This window comes from Physeter macrocephalus, chromosome 5, assembly GCF_002837175.3.
Source record: "Physeter macrocephalus isolate SW-GA chromosome 5, ASM283717v5, whole genome shotgun sequence".
Lineage (NCBI taxonomy): Eukaryota > Metazoa > Chordata > Mammalia > Artiodactyla > Physeteridae > Physeter > Physeter macrocephalus.
The window spans coordinates 103,121,115-103,143,538 of record NC_041218.1 but is presented as its reverse complement, the minus strand read 5'-3'; the positions used below and the strand labels follow the sequence as shown (position 1 = coordinate 103,143,538).

Below are 22,424 nucleotides of genomic sequence, written 5' to 3'. Positions count from 1 at the left end.
ACGTCCGGGGCCCGTGCTCCGCAACCGGAGAGGCCACAACAGTGAGAGGCCCGCGTACCGCAAAAAAAAAAAAAAAAAAAAAAAAAAAAAAAAATCACCTTCTCTACAGAAGACCTTCCAAATTTCAAAAGCATAAACATTAAAATTGTATACTGAGATATACATTTTAAAACTGTGTTGTTAAAGAAAGAAAATAATTCCAGTACTAGATGAAAGTTATATTCCTAAAAGAAACACTCCTGCATCTATACTTTAACGTGAAGTGCTTTAAGTGCTTACATCATTAAACTGTATTGCTGCAACTAAAATACCCACAACTATAAAACTCCTTTAAGTTATAACCCTGTGGATATTAATTTTGACTGCTGTAATTGTATAGAAGAGGAAAAAATTTCATCCTAAGGAAAAAAATGTGATAATTCAGCCTAGTGAAAGAGAAGCTTGTGTTTGTACTTCACTTGCTACTGTCTCAAAATGATTTAAACAGTGATTTATGCTCTTTCAAGCAGGAAAAAAAAGATTTCTTTTAGTTTTACAGCTGTCATGGCATATCATGAAAAGACTTAAAGTTTTCTGAGAGCTTTCTCACAAAATGTTTTATTTGGTCTTCATTTTAATGTAAAAACTATCTAGAGATATATTTTTTAAACTCTTTAAACACTGAAAACAATTGTGTTACTAGAAGAAAAGTTTTCTAAGCAACTAGCTTCCAAAAGGTCATAGTTCAACAATCTCTGACTAGCAAGGTTGGCAAAAGATATACTGTGCCTGCTGCAGAAATGAGAATTAAGAGAAAGCAAATTTTTTTTTAAAATTTTCTTTTAATTAGCTGGTCAGAGTTTGAATGCAAGCCAAGGTTTCTAAGAGGAAAAAAAAGCAAAGAGCAAGCATAAAAGTAAAGACATATTGTCTTTCTCCTCTGACTCGTTCTCTGTAAGTTTCCCTGTGCCCTTCATTCTGGCAAAAATGAAACTTCATCTCAGTCAAGGAACACCACAGCACAGCACCTGTGCAGCCTAGTGAGACCAGGCAAAAGGCCACTGATAACGTGCATTTTCCATCTCAAAGACAACTTCATTCAATGGCTTTTTTATACGAAATAATGATAATTAATCCTTGGATCTAAGCACACTAATACCACATGCTGCTTAATTAGCCAGTGACAAATAAGCAACATTTATATTTTACTGGACGGAATAAACCTAACAGAAATAGCTGGTGAATAAATGGATCCTTTTTTCTCAACAATTCAAATTAGTGAACGTCTGTTAAGTCCCTTGCCTTTTTTTGTTTTTAACATCTTTATTGGAGTATAATTGCTTTACAATGGTGTGTTAGTTTCTGCTTTATAACAAAGTGCATCAGCTATACATATACATATGTTCCCAGATCTCTTCCCTCTTGCGTCTCCCTCCCTCCCACCCCTCTAGGTGGTCGCAAAGCACCGAGCTGATCTCCCTAAAATAGACAGCTAGTGGGAAGGGAGAAAGCAAATCTTTAACACTTGTTTCAAAGACCTGTTGGGAACAAGTGGACTAATGAAACACAATCCCGAAAGGGTGTGCTAAGAGTGCGCTGTTCTAAAAGGTACTTTAGGCCACAACTCAGATAATGAAATAAAAGATGTTTGAACACAAAACTAGGATAAATAACAATGTTGAACAGATTAAAAATGCAAAAGTCTTCCATAAGGGAATCTAGCAAAAAGGAATTTAACGAGGGGTAACGTTCCATTCTTAGGCTACAAACAAACCACACCAACTATGTAAACCCAGGATAAAGAAAATTTGTTGTAGCCGTTATCTGTGAGAAACTGAAGATTTTAGCCTTTAGCCAGAAAACATCCACAGTAAGCACTGGATTCTAAACACTGGATTTTAAGAGGGCTTAATGAAATGCAAACTGGAGCCTGAAGTGAGGCACCTGACTCAGGATGAGTAGTGGTCTCAAACTGAGCCGCAATGAGAGATGGCCTATACAATGGTTAAGAACACAGGCTCCCGAGCCTGGATTTCACATGCTGCTTTACCACTTATAGGCACGCGACGTACTTCCTTACTCTCCATGCCTCAGTCTCTTCATCTATAAAATGGAAATAATAATACTGCTACCTCACACAATTGTCATGAGGGTTAAACGAGTCAGCTCACATTAAGCTGTGTGTCCTCGGCACACAGCAAGTGCTCAATAAATGTTAGCAATTATTATTACCATCACGATCCTTATGTGTACAAGAATACACTGGACTAGGTTCTGTAGTGTACACACACACACACACACTACAGACTGACTATACATACATACGGTTACGTATTAATATTACCTTATCAATTAATTAACATTCATAACAATTTAAAGAAATAACTCTGTCAGTTACACCTGTCTGACAAGGGACTGGGGAGCAGGGAGCAGGAGCACTGAGCTTATGTCACAGACGCCACCCTACCTCCTGTTTACTGGTCAGGTAGGGGCTGTAGCCCAGAGACACGGAGCTCAGGTTTCCTAATTCTGCTTCAGGATTCACTCCGTGATTCCACTATTCCAGGAATGGCAGTCCTCACTAGGAATATAATAGAGATTTCTGAACTGATGGAGGAGGTTTGAGAGACTTAGTCCTTTCCAAGTCTAACTTTCTGTGATCCTAAAATACCCCTTTGTGGCATGTCTGCATAATAGCTATGAAAACCTACTTAAGAAAGACACCTGACAATACTCATCCAGTCTCGTCATTTAAAAGACAACTTCCACCAGCATCCATAATAAAATATCTAGTACTTAAAGAGACTTATAGTTTACAAAGCATCCCCACCCCATAAAATAAGCCTAAAAGGCTTCTCTCATGATTATCTCACTGGCAGGTAAGGCTCAGAGATTAGGTGAATACAAAACCACAGAGCAAATAAGTACTGCAACTCATACTAACTCTTTACACCAAACAAAATGGCCTAAAACTGACTGCTCTAATTGCACACTGCCATAAGGTGTTCCCAACAACTTGTAATGAATCTTGTAGTAATGAATCTAAAAAGCAAAAGCATTTAGAGTAGAATAAAGTAATGCCAGTGTTCCTCTGTATTTTCTCCTCCTAATATACCTAAAGGTATATTAGTATCAATGGCTCATTCCATTTAGGTTCTTACCCAAATTGTTTTTTAGGGTTTTACATGACCTAAGTCATTAATCTTTCCATAGCCCTAGTTAAGAACTATTATCCTTATTGAATAAACTGGGCACAGAGGAGCTAAGCAAGTTGTCCAAGGTCATGACAACTATTAAGTAACAAGAAAGTGAATCTAAACCTAAGCAACCTGGTCCAGAGTTTGAACTCTATCGCTGTAGTGATTTTCAGATGGGGAGCATTTTCTCTGCACCTTAAAAATCTTGTTGACAAGTTAATATATTGCAGAAAGAGGACTTGGATTTGAATATTGGTCCTGTCACTGAATACTTGTTTTGTCTCATACTGAGTGCCTTTAACTCACTTCCTTGATCCTTTAAAATTTTACTTATTAAAAAATTAGTGCCTATCTCACAGAGTAGCTATAAAAATTATGTAAGATTTAAAGTCACTCTGAATTATCTGATACTCAGTAAAAAGCAGTAGACTGTACCAAAATTAAAAAGTCAAGAAACATATCTGTGTATTAACGAAACAGCAGGCTGTTAACTCAAATAGTCTGCATTTTCATTCTATCCTATTGTCTATTTCATAAAGTTTACTTACACAATGATGTTATTAATAGGAATGTGGATCAATTTCACAAAAAAGCCAATGAATCCCATTATAGCAAATCCTATTGCAGTTGCCATGGCAATCTTCTGGAATTCTGGATTTAAAAACACAAAATTTACATTATTTTTTGCGTTGTCACCGCAAGTATAGGGGGGAAAAAATTAGCACTGACATAAATTTACTGATGTACATTTCTCCTGATAATAAGTATATAATTTTAAATAAAACACGACAGTATTAACAGTAAATAAGGTATTTGACAGATTTTTTCACTTTCATATTTTATTGATATTTAATGATACATAAAAATAAACTGCATGTTCAGGCTAGTGATTCCATCAACCAGCAGTGACATATTTATCTTCCTAGCAAATGACCAGAATACCAAAAAGAAATGAAACATGTACAGAATACACAGTATCTGTCTTAAAAACTTTGTAACATTGCTAAAAGCATTAATTATAAAAGCACAGAACATAACTTTTTATAAATAATAGGTCAACTGTCTTTGATATTATAATGAAGCCAAAAATAAGGCTTGAAAAACCGAACTGGGTTGAGCACAATTTTATGTAAAGGTTCCAGACCCTGGTAATAGTTCCATTTAATGTTATTTCCTCAGGGAAGCTTTCCCTGACCTCCTGACTTGGTTAGTCCTCCTATTACATGCTGTCAAACATTCCTCTATTTACCTTCCATAATACTTACCACAGCAGTAATTAAAAACTGTAATTGTCATTATTTATGACTATCTTCTCTCAAAGAATCTAAGGTCCATAAAAGCAAGGACTGCTCCCTATTGTATATTTTTATATATTATGCTATAAATGTAATATAATGCACCGTATTATAGTCTCTATTATATTCCCAGCTCCTAACTCAAGCAGCAGTCAATAAATGAATAGAAACAGACAAATTGTGGTACACCTTTTAACACATGAATTGTGATAAATAAGAAATTAAACTTCCTAAGTTGGCACCAACTATGCTGTTGATTTCACGTTAAGGCTTTTTTGCTTGGGGGAGGCTTGGGGAGGAAATGGCACCACAGGAAGAGCTCCAAAAGATTTTCCAGAGCAGAAATGTGAAAGATACTAAAAATTCTAAAGTCATTGAATACGACTAAGGCAAAAGCAACATGGAAAATAAGGCTGTAACAAATAACCTTATACGATGTGAAAATACATATAAGAGAAAAATTTAAAAGGTGTGTAAAAAGTATACAAGATTTAGGAAAAAATGACAATGTTAAAAAGCAATAAAGCAAAATAAATCAATAAAAATGTTGATGAAAGAATGGCAACAATTATTAAACGGGAAGACATTAATCAAATAAAGGGCTTAGAGAATGCAAAGACTTAATTTTTTTCTCTCATTCCAAAGCTATTTATTACCTTTTCTATCCGGTTTGGTGCATCTTTTCACCAGCCGAATTGAGTCCTTCACAAACTGCCGACTTGGCTCAACGAACTGCATTACCTGATCCATGATGCCTGTTTAAAAAACAAAAGAGGAAAAAAGATACTCACTGATGTTATTTATTATAGAGCAAGCACGTGCTGAGTTATATCAAAATGTAAATGAGACCAGCCTGATATGGGTGGGCCGCTATCTCACAAAAAACCAACCAAACAAACAAAGACTCCAAAAGTAAATTGACATTATTTTTTGCAATCTCCAGCCAATCATCAAAACAAAGGCAATAAGAAAACCGCAGGTTTTGCCCATGTTCTTATCGCTGACAAAGGACACAAGCTCTTAATATAAAAGGGCTCTCACTATGAAAAGGCTAATAAGCACTTCACAACAGATCCGCTCCTCACCCACCCTGCAGTCCTCCCCGTTGGTCCTGCTGAGGAATCAACAGTGTTGGGACCCAACAAATATATGCTCTATTTTATTTTAAACTCCCCAGATGCCAATGTCTCGTGCAGTGAATGCCAACTGTGATGTTTCAAGGGCCTAGAGTAGAGGTAAATGTGGACTTCCATCTGACTGTCCCAAACCATGGCCACACAACATTTTAAGAGAAGAGTTTCTCTGCATGGGGCAGATCATTTATACAATTTTCAAAACCACAAAAACTGGCTAAACCAAGACCCAGACTCTCAGAGGCTGTCCGCTGAAGGCTGAATCTTTAGGTCTGGACACACCTTTTAAGGAAAAGGGCTATATGTATGTTACCGATGGGCTCTCTTGTGGAACCCAGCACACAGTAGAAATGTCATCCAACCTTGGCTCTGACAGACACTGGCACAACAGCCAATGAAGCCGATTCGCTGCTTGGACTTCACTGTATTTCAGGTGCTTACAACCGTGACCAGGCACCCAGATACTCGGTAAGCTTTTGAGTTAATACCACCAGCAAGAAGTGGTGGTTCAACTCCCTTTCTATGAAATGCAGCCTCTCTAAGTCCCGGGTTCCTCACCCAGGAACACTGAAAGGACGTCTGAAATTCTATATACGTCCCGGGCCAGGTGTGCTGGGCCCCTGCAACACACAGGAAGTAACGCCTGTTTCCTTACTCTTGCACTTAACTCTGTTCTGAAAATCCACTGAGCCTAAACTTTACAGATGTCGTGATAAATGCGAAGGGTCCTTTCAGGAAAAAAAAAAAAAACACACACACACACACACAAAAAAACCCGTGCAACACCCAAAACACTGCACTGAAAGTCAGGAGAGGGAATCCAATAACCCAATATGGCCTCCTGATCCAGACTGTAGATCAACCCTTTCACCCTCACAGCACAGGGAGGAGCTCCCCGAGACACGCTCCACACACACACGGCCCCAAAGCCAACCCCGAAGGGACCCGTGACCACAGCACCGATACGGCGGAAGCGTTCCCAGCAAGGTAGCCGAGCCCGCACGGCCGAAAAGCCGGCCCCGAAGGACCGAGGCCCTGGAAGCCCTTCTCCCTCGGGCACGCAGGCCGCGGCCCCGGGTCCGCTTCCCCCGACGCCGTGAGGGCAGGCGGCGGACGGCCGGAGGGCTCGCCCACGTCCGCCGCCTCCGCGAGTGACCAAACGGTAGCCCGGAGCCGCCGCCAGACGCAACCTCACCTGCCCGCGGTCCGCTCGCCAACTCCAAGACACGTAGCAAAACGGCCGACAAACAGGCGCCGACCGGAACCGGAAACCGGGCCCTCGTAGTACCCGCCCACCCCTCCGTTCATTGGTCCTTCGGGAAGACGTCGGCGCGCAGGCGCAGTCCGACGTGCGTCTCGGCCCCGCTTCCGGAACGGGCTCGCGGAGTGCGAGTCTACGGCGCCGGCCACGGCTTGGGCAGCTCCTTGGAGAGCGTGGGGCGTTGCGTGGGCCCCTACGCGGCGTGGGCGGGGCTGCGCGGCGTGGGCCCCTCCGCGGCGGGGGCGGGGCGTGCTCCCCGCCGCACTCCTCACCCGACCCCCCCCCCAGCTGGGTCAACTCTGCTGGACCGGTCCGGACGACAGGCTCTGATAGGCTTCCTCTTGGGCGGTGATCTCTTGACTGCCCGTCCCTCTGTACGTATTTAATTGTAGTCGTCAACAATGAACCTTATAAGCAACATAGTGTTTTGTGACCGACCTCCCTCGAAACGGTCTCCCACCCGCAAAACCTGGCCTTCCTCTGTGCCCATCTTTGGAATTCCCCAGGAATTGAGGCCATGATCTGGGTTTGCCGTGGGGACGTGGTACGGTGTATACGTGTTATCCGACTGTGGGTTTTGCTGAGACTATTATGAACCCAGACATTTGGTGCTAAATGGTGAGCTTCTCGAGCTGTGATGTTATGTTTTTGGAATGAATCAGTCTGTCCTCGACTATTTATCAAGCACCTAAGGTGTATAACGCTTTACTAGGTACTATGAATGAGTCAGATATGTCATACCCTCTTATTACGGTCTAGTAAGGGAATTTACAGGGTAGGGAAGGGAACAGACAAGAAAACAAAGTAATTATACGTTAATAAAAATACTATATGGCAAATAAAAAGTGTGTTGTGAAGAGAGAAAAAAATAAAGGACGGTGGGATAAAGACAGCATTCCTTTGGATGATCACTGTAGGACTCTAAGGCCATGTCACCTCAGCTAAAGGCCTACCGGTGAAGAATTATTTAAACACCCCAATCTGTCCAGAATTTTAAAATTCTTAAAACTAAGGCCAAGTACCCATGAACTTTACAATATGTATGGACCATCTGCAGTACAGTGTATGAAAACTGTTAAAAACATAAATTCCTGATCTCTAACCCACTGAATCAGAATATTTAGTCATTTAGGGATTAGAAACCTACATTTTTTTTAAAACTTAGCAGGAGCTTTTAGGTACTGAAGATCACATCACTGAGGGTTCTAACCTCTCTCTGAACTCTGCTCTGTCAGCTGCTCCTGAGTTACATTTATTCCTCTGGTACCCTTGTCATGCTCCATTGTTAGTCAGAGAGAAGAAGTATGTTTTACAGACCTGGGCTTTGGAAAAGTTTTTACTCTGCTTCATTCCCAACACATCCTGTAGTCAAATATTCTGTGCAATAACTATTAACAGGCTCCAGTATTTTGCCTTGACATGGGACAAAAACCCATAATCATATCATCACACATTTGGAAAACCTAGGTTCTTACCTAGAAAACAAGTGATGCCCATCACCCTGACAACATATATGTTACAGCAGACCGCTGAGCTTTGTGGACACCACATCGAACCATTATGTCCTTGATATTTAGGTGAGACTATATTTGTACATCCACACTTGAGTAATTATAGAGTTTCTCCTTGAATTCTGAACTTATGGACATAGATATGGAAATGCCACATGTCATACAAGCACAGTACAGCCTTTTACCATGGAAGGGGTGCATGGAACAATACTATTGCAACATTCTTATATTTCTCATGAAGTGGTGTAGTATTAAGACTATGTTAAGAATGCAACCACTAAAGAAAAGAAGTAAAAACTGCAAAGCTACATAGCCGAAAAAACAATCACGTATTAGAATGGCATTCAGAGAAATACGCAATTAACCCAAAACCCGAAAGGAGGAAGGGAGAAAAAAAAACAAACACAAAAAAACAAACAAATAAAACAGGAGAACTAAATATAACCACATCTGTAATTTCATTACATCCAAATGTAATTTTTATGTTTAAAAACTCCCCTTAAAAAGCAGATGTCAAAATGATTGGAAAAAAACAAAGATTTAGCTATATGCTGATTGTATAAATACACTTTAAATATAGAGACATAGGTTGCAAGTAAATAGATGGAAATGCAAAGAATAAGAAGACGTCAGAATTTGGTACCGGGGTTTGTTGATATCAGATAATATTAGATAGTGTAGACTTTAACATAGGAATTACTGGAGATAAAAAGGGAGCATTTTCATAACGATAAAAGGTATATCAATCATAATACCTTCATCAGGAAGGTATATCAATCATAAATTCGTGTGCACCTAGTAACTGAGGTTCAAAATACAGGAAACAAAAATTAACCAAAAGACCACTGTACAAACAAGTAGGGGATTTTAACAGTCTTCGTTCCGCAACTTACAGCATTAGACAAAAAGGAAAATCAACAAAGAAATAGAAGATCTGAACAACATTGTCAACTACCCTGACTTGACCCCCCAAAACTGCAAATACACATCGTTTTCAAGTGCACGTGGTAACTTTACAAGATAGAACGTATACTGGGTCAGAAAGCAAGTCTTATATAAAAGAAGGTTCAAATCATACATTGTTTTTGCTGACCACTGTGGAATTAAATTAGAAATCTATAACAACCAGATACTTACAAAAATCTCCAGGTATTTGGAAATTAAATAACATGCTTCTAAATAAATAATCCAAAGGGTTAAAGAAGAAATCAAGAGGGAAATTGGAAAATTATTTGAACCGAATGATAATGAGAATGTAGTATATCAAACTGCAGTATATCACTACACACCCTGAGACTGCTTAAAAAGGTTGACAACATCAAATCTGGGTATAAATATTAGATCAGTCAGAACTGTTATCATCGTCGACAGGAGTGTAAAATGGTACCCAGCAGTTTTATAAAACTAGGTGAATACCACTCTATAATCCCTCAATTTCAATTTTAGGTATTTACTGAAGAGATGTGAAAATATATTCACCAAAAGACTTGTACAAAAATATAGCCAAAAAACTAAAAGTGAGTCGGGTCCATCAACAAAGAATGGATGAACAAAAAGATGTATTTCCACAATGAAATGCTATTCCACTATTAAGGGAAAAAATATATATATATTTATGTAACACCATTGATTAATATCAAAAACATTGTGGTGAGTGAAAGAAGTCTATGCAAAAGACCGCATACTGTAAATAATAGTTGTAAGAAGTTCTAGACAAGGCAAAATTAATGTATGTTGAAAACAGTGTTTGGGCATATAGGGATTAAGAAGGAGGATGAGAGAACTCAGGGGTGAAAATAATGTAACTTGACAAGGATTAGGGTTACACAGGAGTCTTAGTTCAGACTGCTGTAATAAAATACCATCAACTGGATGGCTTAAACAGTAAACACCTATTTCTCACAGTTCTGGGAGATAGAACTTCCAGATCAGGGTGCCAGCGTGGTCGGTTTCTTAGTAGAGGGTGTGGTCCCGGTTTACAGATGGCTGTCTTCATGGCATCTGCACAGGGATGCTAATCCCACCATGGGGGCTCTACCCTCGTCACCTGATTACTTCCCAAAGTCCCCACCTCCAAGCACCATCACATTAGCACTTCAGCAAATGAATGTGGGGCGTACAGACATTCAGTCATGGCAGCAGGTATGTGCATGTCTCACACCTCATCAAATGGTACTCTTAAGGTCTGTATTCTACTTCTTGTAAAGTTTACCTCAAAAAATAAAACACCATACACAAACACTGAACTCTCGCTCTAGTTAAATGATATAACCTCTGACAGGAGTGAAGTGTACAGGTACAAGTGTACAGTCATTGAAAGATTCTTAGGTGTAGTTGTATGGGTACTCACTGAACAATTCAACTTTTATGTATGTTTGCATTTTTTCATGATGTGGAAAAGATCTATACGCACATCACTAAATCAAGTTTTTAAAATTTTGTTTTGACATAAATAATGTTGACTATAAATTGAAAGTATACATAGTAGAAATTTTAAATTGCCCCTCAATTTTAAAATATCAGTGAAATATTGATAGTGTTATTTGAGATAAGCTGAATTAATGCTCCATTTAGATTCCTGAATCTCTGCTTGAAGTAAGAAAGTTTAAAAACCCTTGTATAGATATGGGATTTTTTTTAAAAACACCAAGCTTAAATAATACACCCTCCAAGTAGGTTAAGTAATATTTTACCCAGAGTTCTAGTCTTTTGTTCCTTAAAGTAGAAAAATATAATCTTTAATTGAAAATGGGATGTATGATTTTTTTTACATTTATTTTACTAACAAGCAAGATCTCTGTGCTTCTCTGAAAGAGAGTTTAAAATTGTACCTCTCTATCTTCTTTCTATAGGTTTTCAAAATGGGTACAGGTGTACCTTGGAGATATTGTGGGTTCAATTCCAGACCAGTGCTATAAAGCAAATATCACAATAAAGCAAGTCACATGAATTTTTTGGTTTACCAGTGCATATAAAAGTTATGTTCATACTATAGTGTAGTCTGTTGTGTGCAATAACATTATGCCTAAAAAATGTACATTACTTTAAAAATATTTTATTGCTAAAAAGCACTAATCATCATCTGAGCTTTCAGTGAGTGGTCACCTTTGTGCTGGTGGAGGGTCTTGCCTTGGCGTTGCTGGCTGCTGACTGATCAGGGCGGTGGCTGCTGAAGGCTGGGGTGGCCGTGGCCTTTTCTCCGTAAAGACAGCAATTAAGTTTGGCACATCAGTTGACTCTTCCTTTCACTCGAACACTTAGAGGCTGGTAATTAGCCCAATTTCAATATTGTTGTGTCTCAGGGAATAGAGAGGCCTGAGGAGAGGGAGAGAGATGGGGGAACAGCTGGTCAGTGGAGCAGTCAGGACACACACAACATTTATAAAGTTCTCTGTCTTACATGAGTGTGGTTTTTGGTGCCCCAAACAATTACAATAGTAACATCAAAGATCACTGCTCACAGATCCTCGTAACAAATATAAAAATAATGAAAAAGTTTGAAATATCATGAGAATTACCAAACTGTGTTACAGAGACAGGAAGTGAGCAAATGCTGTTGGAAAAATGGTGCCAGTAGACTTGCCCAACACATGGGCGCCACCAATCTTCACTTTGTAGAAGTGCGGTATCTGTGAAGCACGGTAAAGTGAAGTGCAATAAATGAGGTCTGCCTGCTTTAAAACATGTAATTCTCTAGTAATTATATTCTCGTTGCAGTAATTGAGCTAGTTCTATATTGGATTACAAAAGAGTAAATATCATACCACAAAACAGTAAATATGTACCACATTGGGTTACATTATAGTAAATATCACAACATCTATGTATTTATATATGTCTAAGGGAAAGCCTTTAAAGATATAGATTTGATGAGGTTTGCTACTTTAGATTTGATAATGTTTAAATTTTTTTCCATTGACAATTTTTACTAGTTTAAATTTTTAAAAATTTTTTAAGTCCTGTTTTTTTAAGGTAATAAGATATTTGATAAAGCAAGAGATAGTAAAACTCCACAGATGACTTAGTTTTCTAAAAAAAATTGCAAGAGAAAAAGAATCTATGAGTCAAATATATCTAAAAAGCATATGAACTTATGACAGCTTATATTTATCTTGATTCAATAAACAAGCTGCTATTTTATACATACACTAAGTATAACATTAAAAATTATTGTTAACAATTTAGGAATGATACTGTTATTGTCCTAAGCTTTAAGCTATGTGAAATAAGACTTGCTAATTGGGGAGTGGAGAGGATAGTCCACCAATTTAATTGTTTCATAAAGTAGATTCTGCATAATAATTAAGTCTGTGGTTGTACAGTTTTTGGTTGATGTAGCATTTTAATCCCTCATGTAGAGGCAGACGGGAAAGGTGAAGACAGCGATTGCTACCTAACCCCCTAAGTTAGGTGGTACTGCTTCAGAGGGTAGAACCTGTGTAAACATGATGTCAAAATCTAACACTATAGTATGTATTTAGAGCAAATTCCATCCATATTTGGACATATAGCTGTTATCTTAATGTTTTTGGTTGTTGAGTACATTTTTAAGCATTTGTGATTATATTTTTGAAATAACATTTTTATCAAAAGTAATACATGCTAATTATTTTTGAAATTCAGACAATACAGACGAGTACGAAGAAAATGTTAAAAATCAACCACTATCCTTTTTCCAGTAAAATGCTTCGTTAACAGATGAACCCCACTCCAGTTCTCTCTCTGCAAACATACAGGTAGAAAGATACCTAGGTAAATAACTAGAAAAAGGATACAGATATATAATAAAAATATGATCATATTAAAATTATATTTAAAATATTAAGTTTACTTTATGTGAGTTTAACAGAAGAAAAATGAACTGAAATGAAAATGAAATAATTTCCAAATTTCTGAATGTAAGATGATAAACATTTCTTTTCCACATGCTATATTGCTGTTTAATTATAACTCTTAGATTAAGAGAAAACATTAGGTTGAAGTTATTATAAGATATATATTCTTGAAATGTTTTAATTTTAGTAAAATTGGTGCCGTGCTATGATGAGAAATTTAACACACTTCCTCCCTCCTTATCCTCTCCCCTCCAATTTCTGTTAGTGTATTGGAATAGTCCCTACATAAGGAATTAATCTCTTGGTGAAGCCCACTTTAACTCTTTTAAAGCAATAAAGTAAAAATTATAAGAAAAGTAAAAATTGTAAGACCCTCACACTCCTATTAACCATCATACTAGATGTCCTTAACTCATGACATAGAAAAGGGGAAGGGGGGAAGGCATATAGATGGAGAATAAAAAAAACTTGTCTTTTTTCACAGATGACATGATAGTCTATGTAGAAAATCGCAAAAACTCAACAAAAAAATCTCCTGGAACTAATAAACAATTACAGCTAGATTACAGGATTACAGGATACCAAGTTAATATACAAAAGTCAACTGCTTTCAAATTGGAATTTGAAATAAAAAATACATCATTTTTATTAGCACCAAAAGAAAAAAAAGAGAGAGAGAGAGGGGCAGGAAGGAGGCAGGCAGACATAGGTATAAATTTAACAAAATATGTGCAAGATCTATACTAAGAAAACTACAAAATTGTTGAAAGAAATTCAAATGTAAATAAATGGAGAGATATTCCATGTTCACAGATTGGAAGACTCAATATTTTAAAGATGTCAGTATTTCCCAACTTGGTATTGAACACAATTCCTATCAAAATCCCAGCAAATTATTTTGGGTATCAACAAACTGGTTCTAAAGTTTATAGAAAGACAAAAGAGTGGCCAACACAATATTGAAGAAGAATAAAGTTAGAGAACTGTCACTACTAGGCTTCAAGACTTACTGTATATCTGTAGTAATCAAGACAATATGGTATTGGTGAAAGAAGAGATAAATAGATCAATTGAACAGTAGAAAATCCAGAAATAGACCCACACAAATGAGACAACTGATCTTTGACAAATGAGCAAAGGCAATTCAAAAGAGCGTAGATAATCTTTTCAGCAAAAGGTACTGGAATAACTGGATATCCAGTCACAGACCTTAGACCTTTTACAAAAATTAACTCAAAATGGATCACAGACCTAAATGTAAAACGCAGAACTCTAAAATGTCTAGAAGATAACATAAGAGAAACAGAGGTGACCTTAGGTTTGGTGATGTATTTCAATACAACACCAAAGGCATGATCCATGAAAGAAAAAAATAAGTGTGACTTCATCAAGATCAAAAACTTCTGCTCTACATAAAGGCACTGTTGAGAGAATGAAAAGACAAGTCACTGACTGGGAGAAAATATGTGCAAAACGCATATCTGATAAAAGACTTGTATTCAGAATATACAAAGAACTCTTGAAAGTCAGCAACTAAAAAAATTCAAAAAGAGGCAAAAGATCTGCACAAGATACCTCACCAAAAAAGATATACAGATGGCAAATATGAAAAAGTGCTCCATATCACTTCATCAGGGAATTGCAAACTAAAACAATGAGATGTGCCTATTAGAATCGCTAAAATCCAAACTACTGACAACAGCAAGTGCTAATGAGGATGTGGAGCCACAGGAGCTCTCATGCATTGCTGGTCGGCATGCAAAATGGTGCAATCACTTTGGAAGACACTTTGGCAGTTTTTACAAAGCTAAACATAATCTGACTATACTCTCCAGCAGTCACGCTCCCTGGTGTTTAACCCAAATGAGTTGAAAATGTACACAGGGATTTTTATAACAACTTTATTTATCATTGTGAGATGTGAAGGCAACCGAGATGCCTTTCAGTAGATGAATGGATAAACAATCTGTGATACATACAATCCATAGAATAGAATGTTATCCAGTGTTTAAAAAAAAAAAAAAAAAAGGGCTATCAGGCCGTGAAAAGACGTGAAGGAACCTTAAATGCATATTTCTCAGTGAAAAAAGACAATCTGAAAAGGCTACACACTGTATGCTTCCCGCTATGACATTCTGGAAAAGGCAAGACTGTAAAGACAGGAAAAAGTTAGTGGTTACCTGGGGTATGGGGACAGGGAAGAAGGAATGTCTAGGTGTAGCATGGGATTTTGAGTGCCTGGCAACTATTGTGAATGAACCACAATGGTGGCTACAGGATGGTATGCATTCGTCGAGACTCGTAGAACTGTACAGCACAAAGAGTGATACCTAGTGTAAATTATGGACTTTGGTTAATAATGTATTCATCAATAGTAACAGATGTACACTAGTACAAGTTGTGAATAATAGGAGAAACTGTGCAGAGGGAGTGGGAGAAGGGTGTAGTCGTTTTCTGTACTTTATATTCAATTTTTTCTGTAAACCTTAAACAATAAAGTGAGTGAAAATAAAAAATAAGACTAGGAAATGGGAAGAAACTAGTCATTCTGCTGTTTTCTTTATGCTTTATCAAAACCACTGTTAAACAACACTGAGTGTCCTGTGCTCTTTCCCTCTACTACCAGTCAGTCTTTTTTTCCCCCAAGATGATAAGAAGTCCAGCACCTCTCCCAAGACAAAGTGGATGAGATGACTTTGATCCCAAACCTAGCTATAACCAGTTGACTTATTTCAAGAAGGCAAGGCGTTCTGACCTTTTCATTGCATTCCCTGGGGCTTAAATAATGGAGCATGATGACATTCAATTGCACTTTCTTTACATCGAGCCATGGAGAGTGTTAGGGGCTGAATTGTGTCTCCCCAAAACTGACATGTAGAAGTCTTGAGCCCCTCAGAATGTGATTGTATTTGGGGATGGTGCCTTTAAAGAGGTAATTAAGCCCTGCTGACAACTTGATCTCAGAATTCCGGCCTCCAGAATTGTGAGAAAATAAATGTCTGTTTAAGCCATCGGGTCTGTGATGCTTTGTTATGGCAGCCCTAGCAAATTGGGGCAAGTTTTTACGGCCTTTTTTTCTTCCTGTTTTCTAAAAGAAATAAAAGTTCAAGCAAGTATAATTTTTGGACACAGTAACATCACAAGAATATAAAAATCATGCAATGTTGTTTTCCATTGTTGCACTGTAGAATTAACCTTTTCGGAAGATGTTTATAGAGCTTTGTAAAAATTTATATTGAGAAAGCTTGCAGATTTTAAACTATGTTTTTAAAATTATTTCTTGATCAGTTAAATTTCCTTGTCAAGTAGTTTTATTTTTTTTTAAAGGTTCTTATAGACAGTACATTTCCTGAGTTCACACGTTTGAATATATCTGTCTTTATATTTTAGTGACATGGGTGGGTATAAAATTGTCACTTTATTATTTTTAAAAATTTGGCTGAAGTTAATTACACCATTATATCCTAGCACTAAGTGTTACTAAGGAGAAATTTGACACTAGCTTGAAATATTCCCATCTTACTTTGTCCCCTCTATGCGATTAAAGAATTATTTCTCTATTCCTGAAATTCAATGGCAAACAACTCTCAATAAAAACTGATATTCTGTATAATTTTTTATATAGACTATTTGATTCTTCAGGGAAATTTTGTAGCAAGTTTTCTGCTTGATCTGCTGGGGTATCTGTTTAAGGAAATGACCTTTTGTTAGCTTTTCTTTTTTCTTTATATATTATATTTTCTTAATGGTTTTACCTTGCTTGTTCCTCCGTTAACTGTGATTAGCTCAAACCTTTTTGTACTTTATTATTTCAGTTTTTAACTCTCTATTCTGTTTCTTGCTGTTTCTAATTCATTCCCTGATATTATTTTGGTTCTCAATATTTTTCTTTAGTAGTACAGTTTTGTCTTTTTTTATTCTGTTTTTAAAATTTTACTGACAAGTAATCATTTTCTGGAGTTCATGTCCTTATTAAGGTTCTTTTGTCACAAAAAGTTGTAGAGAGTTTCCTTCTGTTTCTTTGAGATTTCTACTCTTTGTCTTCTTATGCTATCTTCATATCTCCTTGTATTTACCTTTCACTAGTATGCTTGTATAATTTAAATTTAAACAATCCTTTAAAAATATTTATTATAAAAAATTGAAAGCCACAGAAATACAGGGAATGGTATAATTATGTGCTTTCTTTTCCTCTTGCATCTGCAGAACATAGGCTACCCTGCTTGACTTGCCCTTTGTTCTCTATAGTGTGGCCGAGTTTTCCTCAGTGTCCTTCATACTCAGAGTCCTGACTGTTTCCCTAGAACTGCAGCTCGGAAGATGAGCATCGCTCCTGTTGCCTCCTCTGTAGCCTGAGGATGCAGGGGAATGGCATAGGCCTGGCTCCAGCTATGTTTCCTTTGCTTAAGGATACGGATTCTGTCTTCTCCTCTGACCCAATGCCCTATCTTAACATTCGCTTGGCCCAAAGTGCACCCAGTTATTGTGTGGGTGATCCCTTGCTCTCAGACTGTGCTTCCAACGCACACAGGTCTTACAGCTCTTCTGCCCCTCCAGAGTGTCCTGCTGTAGATGCTTTTACTCCCGAAGATTTTGTTACCGAGCCCAAGCTCACACTGCTCACCACATGACAGGCCAATAAACTGAGAGATGAGTTGTTGGGATAAGAAATAATGACTTTATTCAGAAGGCCAGCAGACCGAGGAGATGGTGGACTAGTGTCCAAAAGACCCATCCTGCCCAGGTTTGGGTGCTAGTTTCTTTTATGGAACAGAGAGGCGGGAGGTGAGGAGGTAAAATTAAAAAGATGATAAGTTGTTGCAAATATTTCCTGGTTTCCGCCAGACGCCAAGGGGGTGTGTCAATATCTTCTTTCCTGCAGGTGGGCCTGGTCAGGATGCTTCCTGTGAGCTGAAAAAAGGGATTTTAGCTTAATGTTCAGGCATAGGAGGTGGGGTTCCCGGAGATGGGCTGTTATGAATAACAAAGGTTAAAGTAAAAGAAATACATCCAATATGGAGTCAGATTTTTCTTCCCTATTACAATTTCTTTTTGAATTTTACCTGAGCTTCCTGTTCAACCCTCCAACTACTTTTCTCCAAAGTAAGAAATATTTGTGGAAGTTCTCCATATTTCATTCCCTCTCTTTCTGGAGCTTAGGGTTAAGGCTAGGAAGCTATGCCAAGCCATGCCAGAATATTGTTTTTTCTTTTTTCATACTTATTGAAGCTTATGGCATGAAGTTGTATGCTTTTCCTTGTTTGGTTCTTGCTCTTGAAATTTTTGCTGTGCTAATAATTATTGTTAGTTACGTTAGATGTTGGAGGAGATGAATTCTGAGCTCCTGCTTTAATTCACAATCATTGCTATTTTAATAAGAAGATTGGAGATTAAAATAGTAGGCCCTGCTATCTTGTGATTGTTTTTAATCCAGAAGCTCTCTTTGACTGGACATACAGAGATCTCTACACTATTACAAGAGGCTATTTGATATGCCTGTTTTTATCTTCTATTCACTTTCCTAGCACTGCTCTTAGCACCTACCCTCTACTAATTGATGCAGTAGGAATAATTTAACCCTTAAGAAGATAACTGTTCTAGCCTATGATATTACACCAATTAACATGGGATAATACTAGGAATAATGGTGAGAAAACAGTAGAAAAATCGCCAAGACAGAAGGATTATTAAAGGACAAAGAGTTCGATTGCCCATTTTTACAGGTAGAAATGGAAGGAAGTGTGGAGGATTATAAATGCAGAGTCCTGGCCTTTGAGCCAAGCTTCCTAACTCCCAGGAAAGAATTATTTTTGCATTTTATCTCTTTCTCTACTACCCCATAGTGAATCCTCAGATTGTTACTTTCTAGCTGTTTTAAGAAATGAGAAATTTAATACTTAGCCCTCAGGTTAGTTCAACCCAACCTAAGGATTAAGTACCAAGGAAGGACATAATTTATTCACTGCACAATTTTGTAAAGACCGAAATAAATGGAAATCTGAAGGTGCAATGTCTGATGAATACTACGGATGAATCAGAACTTCCCAGCCAAGCTGTAACAGTTTATGCCTGGTCATCAAAGAAACATGCAGTCTTGTGTTATTCTGATGGAAGATTATGCATTTTCTGTTGACTAATTCTGGATGCTTTTCGTCGAGTGCTGCTTTCACTTGGTCTAATTGGGAGAAGTAGTTGTTGGAATTCATCGTTTGGTTTTCTGGAAGGAGCTCATAATAGAGGGCTCCCTTCCAATCCCACGACGTACACAACATCACCTTCTTTGGATGAAGACTGGCCTTTGGTGTGGTTGGTGGTGGTTCATTTCACTTCCCCCACGATCTCTTCCGTTCCACGTTATTGTACAGTATCCACTTTTCATCGCCTGTCACAATTTGTTTTAAAAATGGAACGTTTTCATTACGTTGAAGTAGAGAATAACATGCGGAAATACGGTCAAGCAGGGTTTTTTCACTTAACTTAGGTGGAACCCAAACATCAAAGTGATGAACATGACCAAGCTGGTGCAAATGATTTCCAACGCTTGATTTGGATACTTTGAATATGTCGACTATCTCCCGTGTGGTATAACGTTGATTGTTCTCAATTAAAGTCTCTATTTGATCACTATCAACTTCAACTGGCCTACCCGACCGTGGAGCACTGTCCAGCGAGAAATCTCCAGCACAAAACTTCGCAAACCACTTTTGACACGTTCAGTAAGTCACGGCACATTCTCCATATGCGGCACAAATCTTTTTTTTTTTTGCGTTTCAGTTGTGTTCTTATCTTTCTTGAAATAAATAAAGCATAATATGCCGAAAATGTTGCTTTTTTTCTTCCATATTCGATATTTAAATGGCTACACAAAAATTCACCAATTTTGATAAGTTTTTTTTTAAATGCACGCTTATATGACAGCTGTCACAATACAATCTAACAAAATTGTTTCAAATGAAGTTAAAGACAACTAAGGGCAAAAAACCAAACAAACTTTTCGGCCAACCCAATATAAGGAAATGCAGAGGACATACTGTAGCCAAAATAACTTTAAAACAAGGACACATTTGGAGGATCTCAAGACTTATAGAATGAGAGTAATCAGGACAAGTCTAAGTTTTGATAAACAGAAAGAAGGAATAAAATAAGGGGTCCAGAAATATGCCCACACAAATATGGTCAATTGATGTTCAAGAAAGGGGCCAAGGGGAACGGATGGTCTTTTTAAGAAATGGTGCTGGTGCATTTAGGTATCTATCTAGGAAAAAAGAAACCTCAGTACTTCCCTCTTATCATATACAAAAATTAACATGAAAAGGATCATAAGCCAAAATATAAATATTAAAACTATAAGGTTTCTAGAAAAAAACATAGGGGAAAATTTTTGTGATCTCAGTATAGGCAAAAATTTTAGATAGGTAACAAAAAGCTATACCTATAAAAAATTATTGATGAATTAGACTTCATCAAAATTTTAAATGTTTGCTCTTCAAAGGACACAAGAATACGAAAAGCCAAGTCACAGACTCAGAAAATATACTAACAATGCATGTATTTGGCAAAAGACATACAGAGCATATACAAAGAGCTTTATAGTTCAATAGTTAGAAGACAACCCAACTTTATAAAAAGAGGGAAGCAAATTAATTAAACATTTAACAAAAGAATATATATGAATGACCAATACGCATATGAAAAGATGCTTAACAGTATTAGTGAACAGGAAAATGCAAATTAAAATCATCATGAGCTACTACCATATATCCGTCATAATGGATAACATGAATGACAACACCAAATATGAAAGATGTGACTCAGCTGGAACTCCCATTGATTGCTCTGGGAAAATAAAATGGTAAGGCCATTCTAGAAAATACTTTGTCTGTTTTATATAAAGTTAAACATCTATTTACCCTGAAACCAAGCCATCTACTTCTAAGTATTTACCAAGAGAATTGAGAACATTTGTACACACTTATTATACACGTACTTTCGGAGCAGTCTTGCTCAAAATAATTAAAAACTGGAAACGAGCTGTGTCCATCAACAGGAGAATGGTAAATAGAGGAGTAGTCACACAAAGGAATAGTACTCGGGAGCAAAAGTGAATGAGCTACTGATGGATGCAAAAGCAGGAACAGATTTTAACAATGTTATGATGAAGAAAAAAAGCACATACTTAAATACAGGCACAAAAGAGTACATACTGTATGATTTCGTTTATATGAAATTCTAAACATCAAAACTGATCTCTAATGATAGAGAGCAGATCAGTGGTTGCCCGGGGCAACAGCTGGGCATGGGGTTATCTGTAAATAGGCACAACGGTACCTCTGGGAGGTGATGGAAATGTTATGCAACTTGATTGTTCTGGTGGCTGCCTGAGAGTTTACATTTTTGAAACTCATTGAAAACTGGTGCACTTTTTAAAGGGTGCATTTTATTGAGTGTAAATCATACCTCAATACAGTCTTTCAAAAAACTCTTCTTTAAATAAATAAATAAATAAAACTTCTGTTTGAACCTTGAAACAAATGTTCAAATTTCTTTAATTAGAGAACATTTAGGAGTGCTAAAAGAAATAAGGGTTTGCTGATTTTTATCAGCAGTATCTAAGAAAGACGCAAGATGGCGATGTTACTCCAAGAAAGCATATACTCACCCAGCCTCCTCTCAAATCAGGTTCTAGGCCCAGCACTTTCTTCTCCAGGGGCTTTCAGGAGTCTTTTCCGATACACTTAATTATTGTCTACATTCCAACTATGCCAACAGATTCTTTAAATATCTCCAGAACTTCTAAAGTTCTTCTAAGCATTAAAATTTTTTCTATTGTTGTCAAAGTCAAAATTGAAATAGTTCACAATCAGTAAGATTGTTGTTAGGAAGACTTATGTCTACTACAAGTTGTTACTAACCAATTGAACTGTCTGAGATTTGTCTTACCTCTAGAAAAAGTGTCTGCATTTCGAAAATAATAGTCATCCCTCGGTATCTGAGGGGATTGGGTCCACGACCCCCGTGGATACCAAAATCCAAAATCTAGGGATGCTCAAGTCCCTTATATAAAATGGCAGAGTATTTGCATATAACCTACACACAAACTCCCCTATACTTTTTCTTTTGTGGTATGCGGGCCTCCCTCTGCTGCGGCCTCTCCTGTTGCGGAGCACAGGCTCCGGACGCGCAGGCTCAGCGGCCATGGCTCACGGGCCCAGC

General features: G+C 37.6%; 1 protein-coding gene and 1 long non-coding RNA gene across 7 annotated transcripts in view; both read right to left on the bottom strand.

The window, feature by feature from the left end:
- The window catches only part of SEC61G (SEC61 translocon subunit gamma), a 14,202-nt gene extending 7,320 nt beyond the window's left edge, over positions 1-6,882 (bottom strand). For 3 of the 4 annotated variants that reach the window (XM_028490274.2, XM_024115145.3, XM_055085132.1), the window contains exons 1-3: positions 6,800-6,882; positions 5,128-5,226; positions 3,725-3,827 (exon numbers count right to left, since the gene is read on the bottom strand). In XM_028490274.2, coding sequence (XP_028346075.1) covers positions 3,725-3,827; positions 5,128-5,221 — 197 coding nt within the window. In that variant the 5' untranslated portion in view covers positions 5,222-5,226; positions 6,800-6,882. Of the gene's footprint in view, positions 1-2,431; positions 2,561-3,724; positions 3,828-5,127; positions 5,227-6,799 lie in introns of those variants that run through there. The other variant, XM_028490275.2, reaches the window with a different exon arrangement.
- A 4,533-nt stretch (positions 6,883-11,415) lies between these two features.
- Positions 11,416-22,424, bottom strand: part of LOC114486359 (uncharacterized) — a 464,012-nt gene continuing 453,003 nt past the window's right edge. For 2 of the 3 annotated variants that reach the window (XR_008617510.1, XR_003680004.2), the window contains exon 5: positions 11,416-11,691. This is a non-coding gene — a long non-coding RNA (uncharacterized lncRNA). Of the gene's footprint in view, positions 11,692-17,875; positions 18,123-22,424 lie in introns of those variants that run through there. The other variant, XR_008617511.1, reaches the window with a different exon arrangement.